This window comes from Danio aesculapii, chromosome 14 (genome assembly GCF_903798145.1).
Source record: "Danio aesculapii chromosome 14, fDanAes4.1, whole genome shotgun sequence".
NCBI classification, from domain to species: domain Eukaryota; kingdom Metazoa; phylum Chordata; class Actinopteri; order Cypriniformes; family Danionidae; genus Danio; species Danio aesculapii.
In genome coordinates this window covers 15490173-15517758 of record NC_079448.1, presented here as the reverse complement: position 1 = coordinate 15517758, position 27586 = coordinate 15490173, and the positions used below count along the sequence as shown (strand labels likewise).

General features: G+C 35.9%; 1 protein-coding gene across 1 annotated transcript; it reads left to right on the top strand.

Moving 5' to 3' along the window:
* The first annotated feature begins 6686 nt into the window (after positions 1–6686).
* Positions 6687–20137, top strand: atoh8 (atonal bHLH transcription factor 8). The gene is made up of 3 exons (XM_056472540.1): positions 6687–7614; positions 10923–11114; positions 19090–20137. Exons 1-3 carry the CDS (start codon positions 7012–7014, stop codon positions 19093–19095), a joined length of 801 nt encoding a protein of 266 aa, XP_056328515.1. The 5' UTR covers positions 6687–7011; the 3' UTR covers positions 19096–20137.
* Positions 20138–27586: the final 7449 nt, after the last annotated feature.

The following is a 27586-nucleotide window of genomic DNA, read 5'->3' as shown; positions in this document are numbered from 1 at the left end:
TTTAAAGAGAAAATATTAATACTGCGATTTTTATTCCTCTTATTTTGCCTAAAAAATACACACATAATTCATAATATTCAATACTTTGATTTCATCAAAGTTGAATGTGTCCACTATATAAATATGGAAATAAAAGCTATTTTTAAAAAATGCATTTTATTCACCTTTTGTGGCACTGTATGTTTTACAAAAGCTTTTAATACAAGACAAAAAATATCAAGACAATAAGACAATATAACTTAATGTTTTTACAAATATTTTGGGGATTTTTGTGACACCTAATTCACTACATACAATTTTTAATGATTATTTATCTTTAAAATAACAGCAAAGTATATAAAAAAATAGTGATTAATGAATGATATATAATTTGAGTTTTGAAGCTTTTAAAAAAAGTATTCCATGTCAAAATGGCCCTTAACAAATAGAACAATTTTTAATGTTTTAAATGTGATATTTAGAGAAGGTTCCTTTAAAGGAGGTGCCTTTAAATAACTTTCAATTGTCTTTAACTTATAAAATTTCATGTAAGATATTTAAAAAATGCTTAATTATTAAGCAAAAATTGCGCAAAATTAAAAGGCAAACAGCACATGCTTTAATGCAACAAAAATATAATTGGGGTTTACAGTTCAGAATTTATGGATTATGAAATTGATAATAATTTTAGGAGTATTTTGTTTTTACTTATTATGGTGGCTTGAAAAGCCAGCATACTGTTATCTATCTTAAACTTATTATTATGGTGGCTTGAAAAGCCAGCATACTGTTATCTATCTTAAACTTATTATTATTCTTCTTCTTCTTCTTCTTTTTCTTCTTCTTCTTCTTCTTATTCTTCTAAGACTAATTTCTAAGTGTATCTCCTCCTAGGCCTTTCAAGCTACATACTTCAAACTTTCGTCAAACCTTCAAACTGGTCTGACTCGGGTTGCTATATCTTTTCTAACTGATCCGACTTTGGGTTATCCGAAAAACGACCCAGAAAAATCCCAAAAGTCCCATTGACTTAACATTGGGTCAAACTTTGTGAGCTCATAACTCTGCATCAGACTGTCCTACAGACTTCTAACTGGACTCATTTAACTCAGTCTAGCCAGCAGCCAATAACTGATGACTTTTTAACTTACTAGCCACTCCCTAGCAACCACTTACAGCACCCTAGCAACTGTCCCATAGACTTCCATTGTAAAAGACTCCCATTTACTTAACATTGGATCAACCTTTGTGAGCTCATAACTCTGCATCAGACTGTCCTACAGACTAGAGTCTGACCTCATTCAACTCAGTCTAGCCAGCAGCCAATCACTGATTACCTTTAAACTTAATAGCCACTCCCTAGCAACCAATTTCAGCACCCTAGCAACTGTCCCAGAGACTGTGACTAGCTATTCTAACACACGCTAACAGTTTTAACATCCTACTGACATGCTAATCTTGCTAGAAAGGTGCTAGCAACACGATAGTGACATGCTAGTCATGCTAGTAACATGCTAATTCATGCTAGAATCATGCTAGTAACATGCTAATCCATGCTAGAATCATGCTAGTAACATGCTAATTCATGCTAGAATCATGCTAGTAACATGCTAATTCATGCTAGAATCATGCTAGTAACATGCTAATTCATGCTAGAATCATGCTAGTAACATGCTAAATCATGCTAGAAACATGCTAGTAACATGCTAATTCATGCTAGAATCATGCTAGTAACATGCTAATTCATGCTAGAATCATGCTAATAACATGCTAATTCATGCTAGAAACATGCTAATTCATGCTAGAATCATGCTAATAACATGCTAATTCATGCTAGAAACATGCTAGTAACATGCTAATTAATGCTAGAAACATGCTAGTAACATGCTAATTCATGCTAGAATCATGCTAGTAACATGCTAATTCATGCTAGAATCATGCTAATAACATGCTAATTCATGCTAGAAACATGCTAGTAACATGCTAATTCATGCTAGAATCATGCTAGTTACATGCTAATCCATGCTAGAATCATGCTAATAACATGCTAATTCATGCTAGAATCATGCTAGTAACATGCTAATTCATGCTAGAATCATGCTAGTAACATGCTAATTCATGCTAGAATCATGCTAGTTACATGCTAATCCATGCTAGAATCATGCTAGTAACATGCTAATTCATGCTAGAATCATGCTAATAACATGCTAATTCATGCTAGAATCATGCTAGTAACATGCTAATTCATGCTAGAATCATGCTAATAACATGCTAATTCATGCTAGAAACATGCTAGTAACATGCTAATTCATGCTAGAATCATGCTAGTTACATGCTAATCCATGCTAGAATCATGCTAGTAACATGCTAATTCATGCTAGAATCATGCTAATAACATGCTAATTCATGCTAGAATCATGCTAGTAACATGCTAATTCATGCTAGAATTATGCTAATAACATGCTAATTCATGCTAGAATCATGCTAATAACATGCTAAATCATGCTAGAAACATGCTAGTAACATGCTAATTCGTGCTAGAAACATGCTAGTAACATGCTAATTCATGCTAGAATCATGCTAGTAACATGCTAATTCATGCTAGAATCATGCTAGTAACATGCTAATTCATGCTAGAATCATGCTAATAACATGCTAATTCATGCTAGAAACATGATAATTCATGCTAGAATCATGCTAATAACATGCTAGTAACATGCTAATTCATGCTAGAAACATGCTAGTAACATGCTAATTCATGCTAGAATCATGCTAGTAACATGCTAATTCATGCTAGAAACATGCTAGTAACATGCTAACTCATGCTAGAAACATGCTAGTAACATGCTAATTCATGCTAGAATCATGCTAATTCATGCTAGAAACATGCTAGTAACATGCTAATTCATGCTAGAATCATGCTAGTTACATGCTAATTTATGTTAGAATCATGCTAGTTACTTGCTAATTCATGCTAGTAACATGCTAATTCAGACTCGGCTTTTCAAGCCACCATAAAGTTTGTCCTCAAACTTTAATATCTAGTTATTCTTCTTCTTCTTCTTCTTCTTCTTCTTCTTATTCTTCTGAGACTAATTTCTAAGTGTATCTCCTCCTAGGCCTTTCAAGCTACATACTTCAAACTTTCGTCAAACCTTCAAACTGGTCTGACTCGGGTTGCTATATCTTTTCTAACTGATCCGACCTTGGGTTTTCCGAAAAACGACCCAGAAAAATCCCAAAAGTCCCATTGACTTAACATTGGGTCAAACTTTGTGAGCTCATAACTCTGCATCAGACTGTCCTACAGACTTCTAACTGGACTCATTTAACTCAGTCTAGCCAGCAGCCAATAACTGATGACTTTTTAACTTACTAGCCACTCCCTAGCAACCACTTATAGCACCCTAGCAACTGTCCCATAGACTTCCATTGTAAAAGACTCCCATTTACTTAACTTTGGATCAACCTTTGTGAGCTCATAACTCTGCATCAGACTGTCCTACAGACTAGAGTCTGGCCTCATTCAACTCAGTCTAGCCAGCAGCCAATCACTGATTACCTTTAAACTTACTAGCCACTCCCTAGCAACCAATTTTAGCACCCTAGCAACTGTCCCAGAGACTGTGACTAGCTTTTCTAACACATGCTAACAGTTTAAACTTCCTACTGACATGCTAATCTTGCTAGAAAGGTGCTAGCAACACGATAGTGACATGCTAGTCATGCTAGTAACATGCTAATTCATGCTAGAATCATGCTAACAACATGCTAATTCATGCTAGAAACAAGCTGATTCATGCTAGAATCATGCTAGTAACATGCTAGTTACATGCTAATTAATGCTAGAATCATGCTAGTTACATGCTAATTCATGCTAGAAACATGCTAGTAACATGCTAATTCATGCTAGAAACATGCTAGTTACATGCTAATTCATGCTAGAATCATGCTAGTAACATGCTAATTCATGCTAGAAACATGCTAGTAACATGCTAATTCATGCTAGAATCATGCTAATAACATGCTAATCCATGCTAGAATCATGCTAGTAACATGCTAATTCATGCTAGAATCATGCTAGTAACATGCTAATTCATGCTAGAATCATGCTAGTTACATGCTAATCCATGCTAGAATCATGCTAGTAACATGCTAATTCATGCTAGAATCATGCTAGTAACATGCTAATTCATGCTAGAATCATGCTAGTAACATGCTAATTCATGCTAGAATCATGCTAATAACATGCTAATTCATGCTAGAATCATGCTAGTAACATGCTAATTCATGCTAGAATCATGCTAATAACATGCTAAATCATGCTAGAAACATGCTAGAAACATGCTAATTCATGCTAGAAACATGCTAGTAACATGCTAATTCATGCTAGAATCATGCTAGTCACATGCTAATTCATGCTAGAATCATGCTAGTAACATGCTAATTCATGCTAGAAACATGCTAGTAACATGCTAATTCATGCTAGAATCATGCTAGTTACATGCTAATTAATGCTAGAAACATGCTAGTAACATGCTAATTCATGCTAGAATCATGCTAGTAACATGCTAATTCATGCTAGAATCATGCTAATAACATGCTAATTCATGCTAGAAACATGCTAATTCATGCTAGAAGCATGCTAATAACATGCTAAATCATGCTAGAAACATGCTAGTCACATGCTAATTCATGCTAGAAACATGCTAGTAACATGCTAATTCATGCTAGAATCATGCTAGTAACATGTTAATTCATGCTAGAAACATGCTAGTAACATGCTAACTCATGCTAGAAACATGCTAGTAACATGCTAATTCATGCTAGAATCATGCTAATTCATGCTAGAAACATGCTAGTAACATGCTAATTCATGCTAGAATCATGTTAGTAACATGCTAATTCATGCTAGAATCATGCTAGTAACATGCTAATTCATGCTAGAATCATGCTAGTAACATGCTAATTCATGCTAGTAACATGCTAATTCATGCTAGAATCATGCTAATAGCATGCTAATTCATGCTAATAACATGCTAATTCATGCTAGAAACATGCTAATTCATGCTAGAATCATGCTAATAACATGCTAATTCATGCTAGAAACATGCTAGTAACATGCTAATTAATGCTAGAAACATGCTAGTAACATGCTAATTCATGCTAGAATCATGCTAGTAACATGCTAATTCATGCTAAAAACATGCTAGTAACATGCTAATTCATGCTAGAATCATGCTAGTAACATGCTAATTCATGCTGGAATCATGCTAATAACATGCTAATTCATGCTAGAAACATGCTAGTAATATGCTAATTCATGCTAGAATCATGCTAGTAACATGTTAATTCATGCTAGAATCATGCTAATAACATGCTAATTCATGCTAGAAACATGATAATTCATGCTAGAATCATGCTAATAACATGCTAAATCATGCTAGAAACATGCTAGTAACATGCTAATTCATGCTAGAAACATGCTAGTAACATGCTAATTCATGCTAGAATCATGCTAGTAACATGCTAATTCATGCTAGAAACATGCTAGTGACATGCTAACTCATGCTAGAAACATGCTAGAAACATGCTAGTAACATGCTAATTCATGCTAGAATCATGCTAATTCATGCTAGAAACATGCTAATTCATGCTAGAATCATGCTAGTAACATGCTAATTCATGCTAGAATCATGCTAGTAACATGCTAATTCATGCTAGAATCATGCTAGTAACATGCTAATTCATGCTAGAAACATGCTAGTAATATGCTAATTCATGCTAGAATCATGCTAGTAACATGCTAATTCATGCTAGAATCATGCTAATAACATGCTAATTCATGCTAGAAACATGCTAATTCATGCTAGAATCATGCTAATAACATGCTAAATCATGCTAGAAACATGCTAGAAACATGCTAATTCATGCTAGAAACATGCTAGTAACATGCTAATTCATGCTAGAATCATGCTAGTAACATGCTAATTCATGCTAGAAACATGCTAGTAACATGCTAACTCATGCTAGAAACATGCTAGTAACATGCTAATTCATGCTAGAATCATGCTAATTCATGCTAGAAACATGCTAATTCATGCTAGAAACATGCTAATTCATGTTAGAATCATGCTAGTTACTTGCTAATTCATGCTAGTAACATGCTAATTCAGACTCGGATTTTCAAGCCACCATAAAGTTTGTCCTCAAACTTTAATATCTAGTTTCATATAATGTTTAATCACTTGACTGGCAACTTTAAGCGTTTACAGTTAACAACAACATTGTTTAACACAAATAGCAATCAAATATATGCCAAAAAAAAAATAGATTTGACAGCTTGCATTTACATTTTGTAACTAACACTACTATATGCAAAATACAGACAATTTATTTCATTAGGACTATTACAGAAACTTTCTCTAAATATAGATTACCTCTCCGTTAATTTGCCCAATTTTATCAACAGCTCATTATATATATATATATATATATATATATATATATATATATATATATATATATATATATATATATATATATATATATATATATATATATATATATATATATATATATGACATTTTATTAATCTGTTTATTTATTCATTCATTCATTAGAAAATGTGTGGACAGAATGCTTTCATTGGTAATGTGTCAGGTCCTCTTGGAGGGTTTATTTTGGGCGGTCTCTCGGCGCTGACTTATCTCACCAACAGGGGCTTCTGTGTTAACTGAGGCTAAATAAACACAGATGAACTGTCGAGCACATTCACAAAAATGTCCTGGCAATGTCTGCCTGACTTCACAAGACTCTTGGAAACCACAGGAGAAGCACGTCACCTCAGAAATACACTGACATGGAGTTTTAAACAAGCGAAGCAGACATGATCCTTCCAGAAGACTTCACTGCAGCTGACCGAGCGCTCGTTTGACACTTACAGCGCACTTCAGCTCCTCTGAATCAACATTTTTTTCTTCATCTTTTACTTTTTTTAACTGGACTCATAAGTCAGGCTGGACATCCGAAATGAAGAACCCACATCTAAACGGTCCCTGCAAGATCCTGAACACGGTATCAGGAGACAAGAAAATGAAACGGAAAGCACGAGAGCCAATTAAGCATGTCAGTGAGGATCATTACCCTTACTTTAAACTCTACAGAAACACGCATCTAATGGCAGAGACACTTGGAGACGGGTGTCCGCAAGAAACGCACAGGTCGGAAATCATCGCGTCGAGGGATGACAGTGTCAGGAACGACGTTTTGAACACCGCCGTAGACATGAGGATTAACACCATAACTGCTGCAGAAGTACCTGACTCGAAATTAAGATCCGTCTCCGAAAAGACTGTCAACAGCAAAATAGTTCAAGCAAGTCCTCAAGTATCTGTTTTGAGCGCTCCGCAGGTTTTTCCTTTGGAGCGGGTTGTGTTGTCTCAGCGCGCAGCCTCTCAGGCGCCTGCAGGCGGGAGCGAGCGCGCGGAGTCGCCTAGGAAACGCGCTGGAGAGCCGTCTGGCGTCGTCACGGAGATCAAAGCCATTCAGCAGACTCGGAGGCTACTGGCGAACGCGCGCGAGAGAACGCGCGTGCACACCATCAGCGCAGCCTTCGAGGCGCTCAGAAAGCAGGTAAATTCCCACGGGCCACATTGATTCGGTGTTGTATGAAGTGCAACAGGATGAATGTTCTCATAAATTCAGAAGGTTCTGGCAGTGGCTTTAGCTGAAACCACTGAAGTATAGAGGAATAGGTAGAGTGCAATGTATCCAAGCCTGCGAATAAACACAAAGGAATGTATACATGAAACTTCACTCGAAGTTTCTCCAAGGAAGTAAATAAGTAAACAAACGTACTAACTGCCCCAATTAGCTTCTCACACAGTAATAAGGATTTCTGCTGTTTTGATGGAGAGGTTTATACCTGTGAATTATCTTATGAGTAGTGATGGCCAACGATTTATTGTGATTAACGGCATCCAAAATAAAAATATTTCCCAAATTATGTTTAACAGAGCAAGGAAATTTTCACAGTATGTCTGATAATATTTTTTCTTCTGGAGAAAGTCTTATTTGTTTTATTTCAGCTAGGATGAAAGCAGTTTAAAAAAAGTTTAAAAAACATCTTAAGGTCAAAATTATTAGCCCCTTTAAGCTATATTTTTTTGATAGTCTACAGAACAAACCATCATACAATAACTTGCCTAATTACCCTGCCTAGTTAACCTAATTAACCTAGTTAAGCCTTTAAATGTCACTTTAAGCTGCATACTAGTGTCTTGAAAAATATCTAGTGAAATATTATTTACTGTCATGGCAAAGATAAAATCAGTTATTAGCGATGAGTTATTAAAATTATTATGTTTAGAAATGTGTTGAAAAAAATCTCTCCGTTAAACAGAAATTGGGGGGAAATAAACAGGGGGTTAATAATTCTGACTTAAACTGTACATAGAAACAAAACTAGATTAAAAAAGTTGTTACATCATATTAAAATGTACAATATTTATCATATATTTTTGATATATCTAAATATAAACCAACATTTTCTCAAATATATGCATGCATGTGCGTATTTTTATATACATAATATAAATATACACAGTACATACACACACATATATTATGTTAAAACAAACTTTTATTTTGGATGTGATTAATCGCAATTAATTTTTGCCCAGAAATACTTATGTGAAGTGTTGAGGGTAAGGCATTACAAGTAACGTGAGTTACATAATAATATTACTTTTTCGAAGTAACAAGTAAAATAACGCATTACTTTTTAATATTAAGTAATACTATTTGAGCTACTTTTCTGAAAATGTAACGCAAGTTATTTTTTAGTTTAAATAATTCGCTTTTAATAAATAAATTGCTCAATTAAAATTAGTCACAATGAATCACGCAGTCAATGAGAGAATGTGTTCGTTGTTTTGAACGCACTGAAGAAAAGGAAAAGGAGATTATAGTCTTAGTGGACAGTGATTTTACTTAAGACAAATAGTACAAAAGTAGCAAATACATTGCTTTAAACTTTCAATAATCTGTATATATGGCATGTATAAGTTTTCAGATAACATTATCCTAAAATATTATTTTTGATGTGTTTTTAAAGGTAAATGAAGGTTATACAGTGCGTTGTTAATAGCATAACTCCTCTATTACAAAAAGAAAGAAAAAAAGCAAGTTCTGAAAGTGATCAAGGTAATAAAAGTAATAAAAAGTAGCACAAAAGTAACACAAAAGTAATGTAACGCATTACTTACTATAAAAAAGTAACTAAGTAACACAACTAGTTACTTTTTTGGGGAGTAACTCTACATTGTAATGCATTACTTTCAAAAGTAACTTTCCCCAACCCTGCTAATGAGTACTAAAATGAGCTATAATGAGTACAAATAAAGTACAAATCAAGCTAAACATGAAGAAAGTCATAAATCATCAGTGTCCTTGCCAGATAGATAAATAAACGACAGATAGAACAGTCAAAAGGTTGAATTATTGGAACTGTTTTTTAATTTTTATTTATCGACTGACGTATTTTTGCGTCAATGTAACAAAGTATCTATCCTGCTTGTTGGAAAAGACTTTCGATGCAAAGATTCATTAGTTGTATTTAAAATTATGCAGACTTAATATAACCCAATGTTAAGGAAATGGATGATTTATAAAAAAATTCACCCCCTCACAGTTGACATGAACGGTAATATTAGCTATATAAACCGAAACTGTTCTTTGTACCAGGCTGTAAACACCTTTTTTCTGTAAAGTTGGCCATTTTAAAAGTGGGGTCAATTTAAATTTGCTGTATTATGGAGCCAGGACTAGTGGAATTTCGATGAATTGCAGTTTCAGTTACTTCCGTATTTGCTTCATGAGGGAGAGCGGGAGGTTGTTGTTTGGTATTACACTGTAAAAAAATGTGTAAAATATATGGTAAAAAAAAATTGCAGCTGTGGTTAAAATATGGTAGAAACAGTAAAATAATCTTCTATTTTTTATCAGTAGAAGATCAGTTATTCAATATAGCTCAGGGGTGTGAATATTTTTGGGCTTGACTATAGATACAGTTGAAGTCAGAATTATTAGCCCCCCTGAATCATTAGCCCCTGTGTTTATTTTCCCCAATTTTTGTTTATACATATTTGTTCAACACATTTCTAAACATGATAGTTTTATTAACTCATTTCTAATAAATGATTTATTTTATCTTTGCCATTATGACAGTAAGGAATATTTTACTAGATATTTTTTAAGAGACTTCAATACAGCTTAAAATGACATTTAAAGGCTTAACTAGGTTAATTAGGTTAACTAGGCAGGTCAGGGTAATTAGACAAGTTATTGTATAACGATGGTTGTTCTGTAGACTGAAAAAAATATATAGCTTAAAGGGGCTAATAATTTTGACCTTAAAATGGTTTTCAAAAAATTTAAAACTACTTTTATTCTAGCCGAAAAAAACAAGTGAGACTTTTCTCCAGAAGAAAAAAATATTATCAGACATACTGTGAAAATGTCCTTGCTCTGTTAAACATCATTAGAGAAAAAATTTTCTAAAGGGGTTTAATAATTCTGATTTCATCTGTATATACAGTCATGCCCGAAATTATTCATACGGGTGTGACTATATATATATATATATATATATAGGAAACAACTATTACTATACTATTAACCAGATTACAGTTTTTATCATTTAAATCATAGTAAAATCAAAGTATTATTTTAGAGTGTAGCCAAGCTTTTTCATTAATCAAATTAATTTTAATTAAAATGGATTCAGGAACAAATAAAATGTGTCTAAATGAAGGAAAATAAAACTTTTGTTTGTATTTCTCAGCTCACACATAGGAATTATTATAATTTTTAAAACCACAATTTCTAATAATTATAAGCTGCATTTTCTCACGTGATGACCCTTTGATCTACATTTACAGGTACCCTGCTACTCTTATGGGCAGAAGCTTTCCAAGCTGGCTATATTAAGAATAGCTTGCAACTACATACTGTCCCTTGCTCAGCTTGCAGACCTGGACTATTCACCAGACCACCGCAACATGAGCTTCAGAGAGTGTGTGGAGCAGTGCACTAGAACTCTACAGGCCGAGGGTCGCTCCAAGAAGAGGAAGGTAAACAGTGAATAATTATAGACTGCTTAACAGAGCTGATTCTGTATTCTTAGATGTAATTCTGTCATCCATTAGTTATTTTTCAACAAGGAGAAATAGTAGCCAAAGCAAAACATACATTATGCGTATACATGCCAATTAAAGAGTTTCCCTTTTGCCTAATAATGATCCCATTAAATGAAATTATCATCAACTTTAGTCAGAGACAGCACTGGGTGTCCCGCCAGCTTCTTTTTTTTTTCCTCCACTATGCTGAGAAAGCATCCCGGGTGAATAAATGGAGTGATTGATGTGTTTTTGTAGGGAGTTTTATGACACAGTCATCTATGCAGTCCCAATTTCCTGTAGCGCTATCCTATATCAACATGTGTGTGTTCCCTTGGTAAGGATGGTCGTTGTGCTCGGGGTTTATGTACAGCTAACCACACATTTTCCATCATCCTTTTCTTAGAAAAGTATGAAACATTCATAATTAATAACCATGCAGCAGTGACAAATCCGATCTAAAAGTGCTTATGCAGGTAGTGCATGGTTGCAGGGTGTCCGCTTGGTCTTAAAAAGTCTTTAAAAACTAAATTTTAGGCCTTAAAAAAGTCTTAAATTCACTAAAATATTGTTTTAAATCATTTTAAACAGGTCTTAATTTTGCTTAGTAAAGCTACTCAATTAAACTGATATCTGTCAAATGACCAATAATACCAACAATCTCAGTAAAACAGTTTTTATTATTATTATTATTATTATTATTATTATTATTATTATTATTATTATTATTATTATTATTATTATTATTATTATTATTATTATTGCAAAGAGAAACAATTGACAACAGATATTACACATTTTTACAGCAAAATCCCCAAATGAAATTCCCCAATCAGGTAAAGTAAACAAAAAACAATTACACGATTCCTCATGATAATACTGGGCCATTAGAAAAAGTCTTTAACCTCGTAAAAGGGTCTTAAAAGGTCTTAAATTTGACTTGATGAAACCTGCAGAAACCCTGGGTCTGTTCACCTCCATAATGACAATTTGCTCATAATTTACTGACCTCCTTGTCACCAGAGATGTTCATTTCTTGATTTCTTCAGTAGAAAAGAAGGTTTTGTATGGAAAACTATATGTGTCTTTATTCAGTGGAGTTCTATGGTGCTCAGTTGTTTATTATATATACAGTTGATAAAACATATTATCCCCCCGTGAAGTTATTTAAAGGTGCAGTAGGTGATTGTCTTCAGAATTTTTTTTTTTTTGTTGTTGTGCTGGTTGAAAGTCTCTTCACATTCCAATAGTAATGATTAAAGTAAATGATCTAAATGTATTTATATGTATTTTTATATTCTGGGTAAGACATAAGACTGAAAAATGTTCATACAATTATAAATGTGTTGGGCCGATAATTCCCATAATTCTAATAAGTAGCCAAAACTGTCTGTCAACAAATGTAGATTTGTTCATCTGTGCAGCTATTAACTGACATTTGCACACGAGAGAGTGTCAGCAGTAAAATCAAATGCTAAATCAAAACCTTTTAAAATCCTGAATCCATATTGGAGTTACTTTTGCAAGCTGGAGGAAGGATGATACCATGGCTAAAGTGTTTCTTTTAGACAGGTAATGTTATGTTTAAAACTATTTTAGTCACACAAAACTCATGTAGAATGTGTTGTATTAGGAATGGGTTATATGCACAGAAGTGTTGTTCAGCCACTGAAATCTTCCGGCATAAGATTGTGACTATTTTCAATTTCATAAGGCCCTTTTACAATCAATAATGTAGATTTTTATTTAGTTTGACAACAAAACATCAGTAAATAGCACTATTCCACCTAGCCTGCTTTACTGAGCTGAAGTTGGTTTTATATTCACATTGGTTCATTTTTGAACAATGACAGCCTGTGATGGCTCCCTATATTGTTTACCATGCTACTTTGAATATTCGCTTTGAAATAGCATGTAAATAGGGTTTAGTAATAAGTGTAATTCCTGCACACCACCAGCCAACCACTAAGCATACAGTAGTCAGCTGGGGACAAAGCACGTGAGAAAGTAAGACTAGCAATCCTTGCATGTAGGGCTGGGCGATATTGCAAAAAAGATTATCACGATATCATGCTTTATATCATTCAATACCCATTAATATTTTTTAACAATACATTTATGATTTTTTTTTTCATTTAACCACTTTATTTTAATTTATCAACATTACTAAGGCAAATATTTTAAATAGTCAAAAACAAAAATATTTAAACAAAATATCTGATCTCTTTATAATAAAATAAACACAAGTGTTAAAGTTACTCTTAAACTTGATAGATAAAAACGTTACTAAGTGTGTGCAATGATAAAGGTAGATCAACACCTGTAAGGTGTCAATAATAATGATACAGTAAACCTCAAACTCTGTAAACAAATCAAATAATGATAATCAAATCTGAGCTTTCAAGTAAAGGAACCATCCATCATTATTCAAATACACACTGCAATGTTACAAATTGTGAAGTTGAATGACTATATTACCACAAGAAGATCCAAAAGGAAAACCAGAAGGCCACTCTGGCGACATAATTTTTTATTTACAATCTCTACACTGCTGCTATATGGCACTCATTTTCGCAGGGGTTTGGTATTCTGACTTGAGGTGACAAGCGCGAACGCATGCTTTGTGTTTGTCTAAGGTAATTAGTCTGCCGTTATTACTGAAATGTGTATATTCCATACAAAGTGTTAAGCAGATTGGTTAGTTCTAGCGCTCGGGGAAAAAGTTTAGATGCTTTTCAACTAGGTGTACCTGGAAAATGCGCGCCTCCATTGGAAATGACAAACTGCATTTGTTTTAATAAAACGTTTTAATAAAACTGTAGTGCGTCATACCCAAACTACATACCAGACTTTTTTTATTATCGATATTGATAATGGTGTTCGGTCAATAAATACTGATATCAATTTTGTCGCCCACCCTACTTGCATGCATGAAATATTGCACATTATGACAAGTTTTGCTAACTACACAACTAAAAACGTGCTAGATATCATACAGTTTTTCATTCAGATTTGCAGTACTATGAAGTACTATAAAGTTTTCTAACTGTCGAATGACATGATCTAGCAGGTTGTCTACTGTCATCTTCATGGTGTGCGTTCGTGATTTCAGGAGGCGTGGCTTTGGATGGCAGGGAAGGGACTGTGTTTTTAAAGATATTATGCTAATGGATAGCATTTTGGCAGATCACCTACTGCACCTTTAGTTTTCAAATATTTCCCAAAACATTTAACGCAGAGAAAAAAAAACTTAATTTTATTAACTAATTCCTAATAACTAATTTATTTTGTTTCGTCATAAGGATAGTACATAATATTTTACTAGTTATTTTACATGATGCTAGTATTCAGCTTAAAGTGCAATTTAAAAGCTTAACTAGGCTAAATAGGTCAAGTTAGGTTCATTTGGCAAGTCATTGGACTGCCAATGCTATGTTCTGTAGCCAATCAAAAAAGTTATTCATAATTTGTAATTAATAATAATAATAATAATAATAATAAATTATATATATATATACACAGTTCAATTCAGAATTTTTAGCCCCCCTTTGAATGTTTTTTCTTTTTTAAATATTTCCCAATTGATGTTTAACAGAGCAATAAAATTTTCACAGTATGTCTGTTAATATTTTTTCAAGTCTTATTTGTTTTATTTTGGCTAGAATAAAAGCAGTTTTTAATTTTTTCAAATCCATTTTAAGGTCAAAATTATTAGCCCCTTTAAGCTATATATTTTTTCGATAGTCTACAGAACAAACCTTCATTATACAATAACTTGCCTAGTTACCCTAACTTGCCTAGTTAACCTAATTAACCTAGTTAAGACTTTAAATGTCACTTTAAAAATATCTTGTATGTCTTGCATGTCATCATGGCAAAGATAAAATATATTATTAGAGATGAGTTATTAAAATTACTTTTAGAAATGTGATGAAAAAATCTGCTCTCCGTTAACAGAAATGTGGTAGAAAATAAACAGGGGGACTTATAATTCAGGGGGGCTAATAATTCTGATTTCAACTGTATACATCTGACTTTCAACAGAAGAAATAATATATAAGTAAATACTGTGAAATAAATATCACTTAGGAAATATTTTGGAAAAAAAAATCATCATCATTATCATTATAATAAATAAATAAATAATACAATAAAACAATTTGACACAAGCAGCATTGGAACTGCAGCTGCAATTCAAACCATTGATCCCGGAAAGCTTTTCTCAAAAACCTTAATTTTATTATGACTGTAAAAACAATGACATTTACAATCCTGGATTGACAAAACAGTAAAAATGGAAATGTTTATACTGGAAGTGGAAACGAATCCTATAAAAGTTCTTCAGAAGCACAACAAGTTCTGTGCAAAGGAAGGCAGCCCCGCATCTCTATGCTAGCTAATAACGTTCCTTCAGCAAAACGTGTTTAAAAGGAAGCGGGCCCAGCACCTCCCCCTCCCCCCCGTCAGAGCCAGACACCAGATGTTCGCAACACTAGTTGGGAAGTCCTGCTGGCGCCACTCAGGGCAGAGGGCAGAGGGAAGGCACGCGAGCTGGAACCCAGAGAACTCACTCACTACAGGAATTGGCACATTCCCCAGCGCGGTCTTGGCTGACTCCCCAGTTCTCCCTTGGCCATCTGTTCCAAAAAAACACTTTGAAATAAAAAAAACACACTGATCATCACTCTCTTAGGATACGGCTCCAAAGAGCAGCTGTTACAGAGGCGAGGGGGAAACAGGAGGAGGGTTTGGAGGAGGGGCACCGTCCAAGAAAGAAATCCCTTTGTCAAATAGAGCCAGTGAGTCTGAGGGGAAAAATGTTTTGGCAAAAGCAGGCTGATGAAAAGCAACGAGTGAACATGGAAATGTGCACCAGTGTTGCAATTCTCCAACATTTTTCAGAAGGGACATAAAAAAATAGACAACTCAGGGTGTTAAAGCTAGATAAAACTAAAACCATAAAAATAATACACTGTTCTTGCAGGAAATAAAATGCAAGTTTCAAATTCATTTATTAATTTTCTTTTTGGTTTAGTCCCTTCATTCATCAGGGGTTGCCACAGCGGAATGAACCGCCAACTAATCCAGTATATGTTTTACACAGCGGACGCCCTTCCAGCTGCAACCCAACACTGGGAAATACCTATACACTCTCACATTCACACACATACACTACGGCCAATGAAGCTTATTTAATTCACCTATACTGCATGTCTTTGGACTGTGGGGGAAACCAGAGCATGCGGAGGAAACCAACGCGAACACGGGGAGAACATGCAAATTCCACACAGAAATGTCAACTGACCCAGCCGAGGCTTGAACCAGCGACCTTCTTGCTAAGAGGTGATCGTACTTCCAACTGCACCACCGTGACGCCAAGTTTCAAATGATTAAAATAAAAATAAATGACATCTATAAACAGTTGAAGGAAAAATTCCAAGCCCTGCTGTAAAAAATGTAAATTATTGTCAAATATTTCCCAAGTGACAGAGATTTATTAAACACAATAGTGTAAATAGCACCTAGTTCTTTTGTCACTGACAAAATGAAAGTATATAATATTTTACTGCTTATTTATTTAGCTTATAGTGCCATTATATGTGTGAATGCGAGAGTGTATGGGTGTTTCCCAGTACTGGGTTGCAGCTGGAAGGGCATCTGCTTTGTAAAACATATTTTGAATAAGTTGGCAGTTCATTCCGCTGTGGCGACCCCTGCTAAATACCTTGCAGGCAAAGGTCGTCAACATGACGTCATAATAACGTACCCCGTCAGAACCCAACGTCAGGTCGACGTCAATGTCCAACTTAAAATCTACCAAATATCAACATCTCATCATATTCACCTTGACGTTGTGTGGACGTTGCCACTATGACATCTATCAGATGTTGGATTTTAGTCACTTTCCAACACAACCTAAAATCAACCAAATATCAACGTAATTTGAAATCGTCCGAAATCACATACTTCCATACTATACAGTATGCTAAAAACAGTATGCGAGCCGAGTAGTATGTCAGAATTCATAGAAATCGAAAAACAGTATGTGAGAAGCAGTGCTTAAGTGTAAGAGTGGGGGGTGTTGGTGTGGTGGATGGCGGAGGGCTGTCGCGGATGAAAGTGAAGAGGGTTGGGGAGTCGCGGAAGAAAGTGAAAGTAAACAGCAGATGGGGGTGGAGAGTGGTTGAGGAGGGGGATCGGTAAAATGAGGTGCCAGATCAGATTTCAGAGGTGCCGGATCCGGAGTGTTCCGGCACAAATTAAGCCCTGGTGAGAAGTACCCGGATGACCTACTAATTCCAGTGAGATTCTGAAGTGCGCATCCGATAGACGCTAAGCTATCCCATGATGCACCACGAGAGAACTCATGAATGGGAGTGAAGTGGGTGTGTCGCGTAATTATGGTAAAATGCTGTACAGCCAAGCTCCATTCATACTACTCATATTCATACTTTATAGAGAACGTACTTTTTTATCAGGCGATTCAAATGCAGTACCTGCTGAGTAGTACATAATTTCGGACAAAGCCAATATTTTTTATTCTGAGAAACATTTTAAATATTTTGGAGCAGTAAACATGTCAGGCTAAATAAATCAAATGAATCATTGACTTCTGCTGTCTTCACTAGTTTCCAAAAGACAGATTTCGTTACAATTTAAAACTGCTTTTCTGCTGGAGATACTGTTGTCCTAAAAAACAAAACAAAAAATCTTACATATACTTTAGGAACGGTATAACAGAAAATTTTGGTGGTTTTAAAATCTTGACTTTTCCAAACTGCAGTAAACCTTGAAAACGGTTATCATTCCATGCCTACCTTAGACGCTGGCTAGACATTGAATTTTGGTCACTTGACGTCATGACCTAAATCTAACCTAATATTAACATCTTACGATGTTGTGTGTCTGCTGGTTAAGGGACTAAGCCAAATGAGAATGTATGAAGGTTAATGAGTTTTACTCAGCAAATTAGGTTAATTAGACAGTCATTGGACAAAGTACGTATTTAATACGGCTAATAATAATTACTTTATTATTATTTTTATGTGCTTTTTTTCAGCCAAACTAAAATAAATGTCTTTCTCCTATAGAAAAAAAGGAAATATTGTGAAATTCTCTCTTGCTCTCTCTTCATACACATCACTTGGGAAATATTTGAAAAAGAATCTAGATATTTAATCTAAATGGTTATAATTTAACTAAAATACACTCACCGGCCACTTTGTTAGGTACACGTATCCAACTGCTCGTTAACGCAGATTTCTAATCAGCCAATCACATGTAGACATGATAAAGACGATCTGCTGCAATTCAAACTAAGCCTCAGAATGGGAAAGAAAGGTGATTCAAGTGACTTTGAACGTGGCTTGGTTGTTGGTGCCAGACGGGCTGGTCTAAGTATTTCAGAAACTGCTGATCTACTGGGATTTTCATGCACAACCATCTCTAGGGTTTGAAGAGAATGTTCCGAAAAAGAGAAAAATATCCAGCGAGCGGCAGTTCTGTGGGCGCACAGCCTACTTGAGTATTTTTGCTGACCATGTCCATCCCTTTATGACCACAGTGTGCACATCTTTTAATAGGTACTTAAAAGCGTGAATCATCTCAGACTGGTTTCTTGAACATGCAAATGAGTTCACTGTACTCAAATGGCCTCCACAGCCACCAATACTCAATCCAATAGAGCACCTTTGGTATGTGCAGCAAACAAATCTGCAGCAACTGCGTGATTCTATCATGTCAATATGGACCAAAATCTCTGAGGAATCTTGTTAAATCCATGCCATGAAGGATTGAGGCAGTTCTGAAGGCAAATTGAGGTCCAACCAGCTACTAGTATACCTAATAAAGTGGCTGGCGAATGTATATTTAAGTATATAGAATTATTCTAGACAATAATTTTGTGTGTTTTTCTTGTTGTTCACAATAGGAATAAAATGAAGAAATCCTTCTGTGAATCTGGAGAAAGAAGGACCTCGATCCATTACCATGAAGACATTTTCCCTATGAGGGCAAAACCCCTATAATGTAATGAAAGTGTAAAATGGGTTTTACACTGCACTATATTGACTACAGTTAAGGTGACTACAGCAAACTAGGTTCTGCTGTTGTACAACTTTTTGCACAACAGAAACATTTTTCAAATACAGAAGATGTGAAATCTGGTTCATTTTCCATTGTTGCGTAGTTGGTTGCAGCAGTCACAGACCGTCTATTTATTTGAGATTTGCAGTGTTCCTACACAGTAAAAAAAATCCCATGTACCTGTTTAAAATGTCCAACCTTTGTCAAAATCAAGTGTGCATTTTTCTTTCTTTCTTGTAATTCATATAATTATGCTATTCTTTATTGTAGCAGTTTCATTATAAATACTGATATAAATGAAAATGGCATATGATGAACTGAAAACTGTCTCCCATTTGGCTTGTATTAACATTTGTTCTCATCCTTGTAAACATGAGTCTTTGAAAAATGTGTGCTCTGGCTTTGCCAACCATTTGCTTATATTAGTCTGTATTTCATAAATGTATTTACTGTCGAAATACTTCAATGTAGCGCAAGAATTCATCTTCATTCCTGAGGAACTGCTTATATCAGCAATAACAAAATGTTGGTGACTTTCCAAAACTAAACTTCAAGAGGAAACAGACCTGGACATAATGACCTGACCTGGGATTCCTATCAGTAGGTCACATTCAGCTACAACATCAACATGAAGGATTTAGTTATGCCAAAGTCAGTATTGTGCGTTGCTCAATTAGGGTTCAAATAAAAGTTGTCAAGCCTGTATCGCAAACATGAGATTCACTGCAATAATGACAGAGTCATGGACTGTTCATGTATTTGCTTCATGATTTAAACCCAATTGGCAACTCTTTTTTGGTCAACCAGTGTAAATAATGTATTTAAATGTATGCATTTGTTATGAATTAAAGCTTTACACTTTCTGTTCCAACAATGAGCAGATGATAAATGAACAGCTCAGGTTGTTGATTTTAAATTGATTGATTTATTTTCCTTCGGCCCCAACCGCCAACTTCATTTATTCATTCATTTTTTTTTGGCTTAGTCCCTTTATTAATCAAGGGTTGCCACAGCGGAATGAACCGCCAAGTTATCCAGCATATGTTTTACCCAGCGGATGCCTTTCCAGCTGTAACCCCTCACTGGTAAACATCCATACACATTCACAAACACACTATGGACAATTTAGCTTACCCAATTCACATGTACCACATGTCTTTGGACTGTAGGGGAAACCAGAGCATCCGGAGGAAACCCACACGAACATGGGGAGAACATGCAAACCACACAGAAATGCCAACTGACCCAGACCTGCGACCTTCTTGCTGTGAGGTGATCATGCTACTCACTGCGCCACCGTGATGCCCAACCGCCAACTTATCCAGCATATGTTTTTATGCAGCAGATGTCTTTCCAGCCGCAACCCAGTACTGGGAACCTCCCATACACTCTCATTCACACATTCACTCATACACTACAACCAATTTTGTTTACCCAATTCACCTATAGTGCATGTCTTTGGACTGTGGAGGAAACGCACGCAAACACGGGGAGAACATGCAAACTCCACAGAGAATTCCAACTGGCCCAGCCAGGACTCAAATCATCGACCTTCTTTCAGTGAGGCGACTGCTAACCACTATGTTGATTGATTACTGAAGTAAATATAATAAGTAATTGTTGATATGATTGGGAATGGTTTGAACTGGGGAACAGACATAGACAAAACAGTGGTGTAAATACTGATGTTCAGTGGTACATTTCTAGATTTTCCATGTCTCCTGAAATGGTTGAGAGACATTCATCAGCTCTCATTCTCCACTTAGTTATTCCTAAAGGGCTAAACCTATAAAGGGATACTTCACCCCAAAATTAAAATTCTGTCATTGCTTTCTCACTCTTCCTTTGTTCAAAACCTTTTTTTTCTGTTAAACGCAAAAGAAGATATTTAAAAAAATTGTTGGTTGCTGGAACCTATTGACATCCGTAGTAGTTTTTTCCCTATACTATGGAAGTCGGTGGGTGCCAGCAACCAGCATTAAAAATATCGGGGTGTATTTTAATGATCAAGGTGCAAAGTCTAAAGTGCATGGCTCAAAAGCATTAAGGGCGCGTCCGAATCCACTTTTACTATTTTAAGGACGAAAAATACGCTCTGCGCTGCGGCGCATGGTCTAACAGGATTGTACTTATTCTCTTAATGAGTTATGGGTGTGTTTTCAGCATGTGCATTAAACCAATCAGAGTCTCCCATTCCCCTTAGGAATCAGTTGTGTCGCGCCATGAAGCATTTGCTATTGTCATGAATAAACTGAAAAAGCCCCCTGACATGAAGGAGGCATGAAGGCAGTGGGTTTTATATTTATGTAAAAAATTATAATTTTTGTAACATTTGATCCCTTAATTGTTTTCATATGTAAAGATATTTGTGTATTGCTGTACATCCCATGTATATTAAGCAATGTGTAAGCGTTTGGACCTGCTTAGGTGCTAATGCACTCTGAGCTGGACTTTAGACTTGCTTTCAGTTGATCAATGACGCGGTTTATTTTAGTTCCTCAAAATAGCAACGCGTCAACAATGCACCTTAATACACCTCCTTTATAGACCAGCACGCCCATGAGTCCGCAAAGTGGCACAAATGGATTTGCTATTTAAACAACGTGGTGCAAAATGTAAAAACTAGGGTTGCGCTGCTCTGAAAATAGCAACAAATCACGCCAAACATTCCTTGAGTCTTATTGCACCAGGTGTATGATAGGGTGCAATTTCTTTGTGTTTAACAGAAGAAAGAAAAGGGGCGAAAAAATGATGAGGGAGAGTAAATGTTTAATTAATTTTCACTTTTGGGAGAACTATACTTTCAAGTTATTGAAAAATAATTTTTTGGAAAAGAGACAAGCAATTTTCAAAAAGAAAAAACTGTTCATTTACGTGACAGCTTTTTGGGGGTTGGACAGACAAACTTACATTCAAAATGCAAGTTTTTGAAAAAAATACCAGGGTTGTGTATTAACTGCAAAATATGATTTTATTAAAGAGCCCATATTATGGGTTTTTGAAAATGCCATTCCATGTAGTTTGTAACACAGCTCTAAGTGAAGTGAAATATCCAGCTAAGGCTTAAATCTGTAAGTGTACAGTGTTTAAAACTATTGATTCATCTATAAAAGAGTCGACTCATAGTGCTTTAAACGAGTCGTCTTGATAACGAATCATTAGGGGTTTCGTGATGACGCGACTACGAAACACAAGTAGTTGTGCGTGCAAACCCGGGAGATTTGAAACCTGCGGCCCCGCCCAGTAACAGAAAAAAAAATCCCCACACACACATACAGACACTGGTCGAATGTACTCATTTTTTTTCCTCCATTTCACAAGTGTAAGTATGTGCGATTAAAATTGTTGCTTCGTTTACTTGCAAATTATGTATTCAGTTGTGTTTTGTTACTTGTAACTGCGTGTACTGTATCAGGTTAACTTTTTATATTCTCATATCGCGTGTAAAGCCACATTGAAAACGCGACGCATGCCGCTTTGTTTAGGTTCCTACACGCATGCAACGGTCAAGTTTCAAAATAGTTCAGCTCAGGTTTGAGGCGGGTTGTCTAAATTGCACCCAGCAAGCTGAACTGGCGCTCTAGGCGTGTGTGTTGTGTCCTCTGGGGAGGAGGGCAATGTGTGTGTGTAGTGTCCTATGAGGAGGGTATGTGTGTGTGCAGGGCCGGAGGAAGCTGAACTGTCGCTCTAGGCAAACGATGATCACGCCACCCTCAACCCGATAGTGAAAACGAAAGGGACCCGTTAGTAAAGTAAGGACCCGGGGGGGTGGGGGGTGTCGCGAATGAAATTCAAGACCGGGAGGGTTGGTATTCGCAGATATAACTGAGGACGCGGGTGTTGAGGGAGGTGTTGCGGACGCCGCCCTCTCTATTCTGCCGCCTTAGACACGGATTTAACTGCTGGGGACGCAGGTGGTGAGGGAGGTGTCGCGGACGCCGCCCTCTCTATTCTGTGTGTGTGTGTGTGTGTGTGTGTGTGTGTGTGAAAATAGCAGGTAGAGTGTAAAAAGCTAGGAGATCTCCTCGCCAGTTCTTTTAATTTTTGCTCATTAAAATAGTTAGTTGTCGGTATTTTCTAGTCCATCGTCTGTATTTACATTGACCCACTGGCAGCCAAAATCCACTATGAAGCGTGTATGCACTGTGACTACTTTTATATTGTTGATTAGCTGCTGAGCATTTCACCCTGTCTCGCGCTGAAGCCTGTCAGTGTCGACCAATCGCAGCAGGCTGTCATCGGTCCAATCAGCGAAGATTAGCTTCGTGCTTAGCATGGGTTTGGGAACAAATTAATCGCTGAACGATTCATTTGAGTCGCTGGGATAATTAGTTTAAAATAAATGCAGTTAATAAGACCATGAAAGTGTTTTTCGACCTTGCATGCATATTAGACTGTTGTTGGAGACCCCTACAATCAAAATATGACCCTATTTCATGTATAATAGGGGCTCTTTAAAATAATAAAAAATACAAATAAATGAAAATAACCAATAAAATTATACGACAACAGTCTCATAAGTTGTTTCTAAAAGTCTAATTCAAACAAAATCTGCATATTTTCAGGATGCCCAAGCTAATGCGCATGCGCACTTGAAAAGAACAAGATCACGACACCAACCTCATTTATGGCCGTTCTACACATTATCATCCTCTGGATAATGCTTCGTCAGATCGTGCTGGTCTTCTGAAGTAATTCACAGCTTGGTCTTGATGGCGAATCTCCTCCAGAAATGAAAGTGACTCTTTGATTACACATTTGCAGGTGTTTGAGTAATTGCTGTCATGTCATGTTTGTTTGACAGGACAGACTGTACCTCATATTTCATACAGATTACAAAACCAAACAACTTTTGTTTTCAAGTGATCTTGGTATATTTAAAAGTACAGATTTCAAGCTTTAAATGAATATATTTCTTATGTCTGTGAAGCAAGTGTTTGCTGAGATTCTAGTGTGTTTGTTGACCACAAAACCTGTCAAGCACACATCTGATCCAAGCTTTTCCCCCAGAGACACGTCAGTCTACAGCTATCAATGATTGGCTCCTGCAAGTAGGCGGAGTTTCAGTTTTCATGTCAACTGGCCCAGCCAGGACTTGAACCAGTGACCTGATGTTAGGTGAGAGTGCTAACCACTAAGCTACCGTGTTGCCCTGAATTAGCTGTCATACTAAAACTAATTTGCAGTGACATAAACAAAACAATACATCAGTGCCATAGAATGTTTTTCTATATAGTTTTTATAAAAGCTGCTTGATTACCTATATTAGTGTAGGGCTAGTCTGGGCTTAAGCTAAGCCCTGTTTTTGAAACCTTTTATGAGTATTTGAAAATTTTGCTTAAATGTGTCATACTGTATGCACTGATGCAGTCGAAACATTAAAGCCACCTGCTTAATATGGTCCCAAGGCATTCCCAGTCAAGTAGAGAGACAAGGGAGTCCCTCCAGCATGTCCCAGTACTTCCCCGGGTCCTCCTCCCGGTGGGACAAGTCCCGAACAAATCCTCAGATTCAGGAGGCATCCGAAACAAGCTCAACTGGTTTCTCTCAACGCAGTGGCTTTACTCCAAGATCATCCCAGGTGATAGAGCCCCTCACCTCACTTAGCATCATACTATGAATTGCAGGACCAAGGTCTATTAATACTACATAAAAAAAACAACCATGATGGGATGATGAAAGCAGGTAATTTGTAATTTATGTGTCATTTCAGTGCTATGAAATGTCTTAATCCTGATTATATTGTTTTGTGCTGGACAAAGTTTTGCTCTAAAAACGTACATAATTGTGCACAAACCATTTTATGTATTTCCTTGTTATTTGATTTAATTGATTGATGAGTTAGTAAAGATATGGAGTGCATTTGAGACACTTCACAATATAATTAACTTAAATGTTTTAATCTGAGATTGGTATAACAGCGTCTGACTCAAAATTAGTTAACCCCAAAAAATGAAAATTCTGTGATTAATTACTCACCCTGATGTCACTTCAATCAGCTGAGACCTTTGTTCATCTTAAGAACACAAAGTATGATATCATAGATTAAATCAGAGGGGTCCCTCATGCTCTGTAGACAGCAAGAGTCCAGAGACGTTGAATATCCATAAAAGGAACCAAAAATATTGTAAAAACATTTCATGTGATTTTTGTAATCATATGTAGCTCTAAGAACACTTTAGTGAAGCAAAAAGTAAATCTCAACGATTGCAAAGAAATAAGTAATTAAAAGAATTGTATTTTTGAGTGAACTAACCCTTGCTTGCTTACTTCGCATGCTTTAAGGTTGTTCCTCAGGTGCCTAAGCACCGGCCACTAAAATGAATGTAAAATTACAACATACTTATCTCTGATTAAGACATTTTTATAGCAGCAACACACAGCCATTTCTCAATTAAAAAAAACGTGAAAATTTCAGTAAAGTCTCCTTAACTCTCTTGAAAATCACCCCTTATACAATGACATAACTGGAAATTGTAGGCTGCCTAAGCTGAAATCGCATTTAGTGAAGTTTAAGCCTGCCCTCCCTACACTTGAACGACTACGAAAATTAGTGATTGAATTTAAATACTGAGGGTGCGTCTTCTGCATCATTTTGAAACGTTGCAAATTTGCCAGTAACTGTAGTAGGATGCAGACGCCATCTTCTGGTGAACTGTGGGAAATCATGTGCCACAACCCTCACAATGGATTATTGGCATTCTCCCGCCACTGGGTGTTTTATCACGGCACTCGATGATGTCCATAGATTCGGGCACTACTACAAATGGCTGTCCACTCAGTTAGTGACCATTTTAAGGGTATAAAGTGGGACTTTGGACAGTCCTTGTCTTCAATTCTGTGTATCAAGTAATCGTTGAAAGGTTTTATTGTTTGCCTGATCAGTGTAAATGTATAATTGTTCAAAAAAATTGTTGTTTAGAAAAGTATTGTTATCCATCCTATTGTCTTACATTCCCATATTCAATTCTCAAGTGTTTTTTTCATCACAAACGAACGTCTAGGATTTCCCTCATCAGTGTGGATTATTTAATCAATGTTTATTCAGAAGAAACCACTAGACTTTGACTAAAAAGGGTACTTATTCACTAATGCTAAAAGTATTGGCATACATGTAAAATAATTTAAGAAATAGAGTATTACTAAAAGTGAACGCAGCAGATTCGTATAGTGTGTGTTGTAGCTAGCGTGTGTGCCAGTGTTTTTTTGTGGTGTTTTATAGCTGACAGATCAATATTGACCCAAAGGACAACTGCTGTAACCTAAATGTTTACAACCTTGGCTAAATTATTACAATAGAAATGTATTTATTTTTTCTAATGTTGGGGTCTATTTAGAAAAAGTTACCAAACATTAAAATTGAAACCTTTAGGATCTACCCAGCTAGGTCAGAGGTCATAGTAACCTCTTGAGTAGACCTGGGCCTCGTTTCAGGAAGGACATCAAGTGAAAATTCAGAGTATGTTAACCCTGAAATGAGAGAAACTCTGGGTTTTCCGTTTCAAAATGGCAGGTTTGTCAAGCTGAAGAAAACAGGGTAAGTCAAGCCTGTTTCTGAAAGAGAGGTAACTTTAACTCAGAGTCAGTTACTGTGGTCACTTTCTCTGTTAACCTAACCTGGTCAGGAGCAGGTTTTATTCTCTAAACTCGAAGTTTCTGTCGTTCTCCTCCCCTATTTTAAAGACCAATCTGTATTTTTCCCCTTAGCCTTAGTCATTCATTGCCTACATTTCAGTCACACAAAGAACAAAGTTACGAGAATGGCTTGTGATTTTTTGGGAAAATTACAATAAGATTCCATACCATAGTTTTAAGTTTTATCTTTAGTAATACTGCAAAAAATAAATAATTCACTGATCTTCGACAGGGACATGTACTGTAACTTGATTATGGGATTATTACTCAATCTAAAAACATTTTTTAGTACTGATATTTTTAGTAATATCAACCTCCACCGCTTGATCAATAATAAAGGCTGACACACACACAAGTGCCCTTTTATCTATTAAAATCTCAACTTTAGAATTTTTATCTTAAACTGATCAACGTGTGAAAAAGTGTGAAATTAAACATTTCTACTAAACATTGAGCTAAGGTTATATACATTCTTGTTTTGTCAAATTTGATGTACAAACTATACTGTAGCCTATTTTATGTAATTTAATGCAGTTACATCTGAAATAACTTCAAAATTACCACCAATTCCCTACTTTTTTAAATGAAAAGTTAATAAACGCCACACATTTCATTACTAATTTATTATACTTAAATACTTTAAATGTAAACTTACACATTAACTTGAGCAGCTATGTTTTCCCATGCTAAGTTTCTCTGTTTCACTG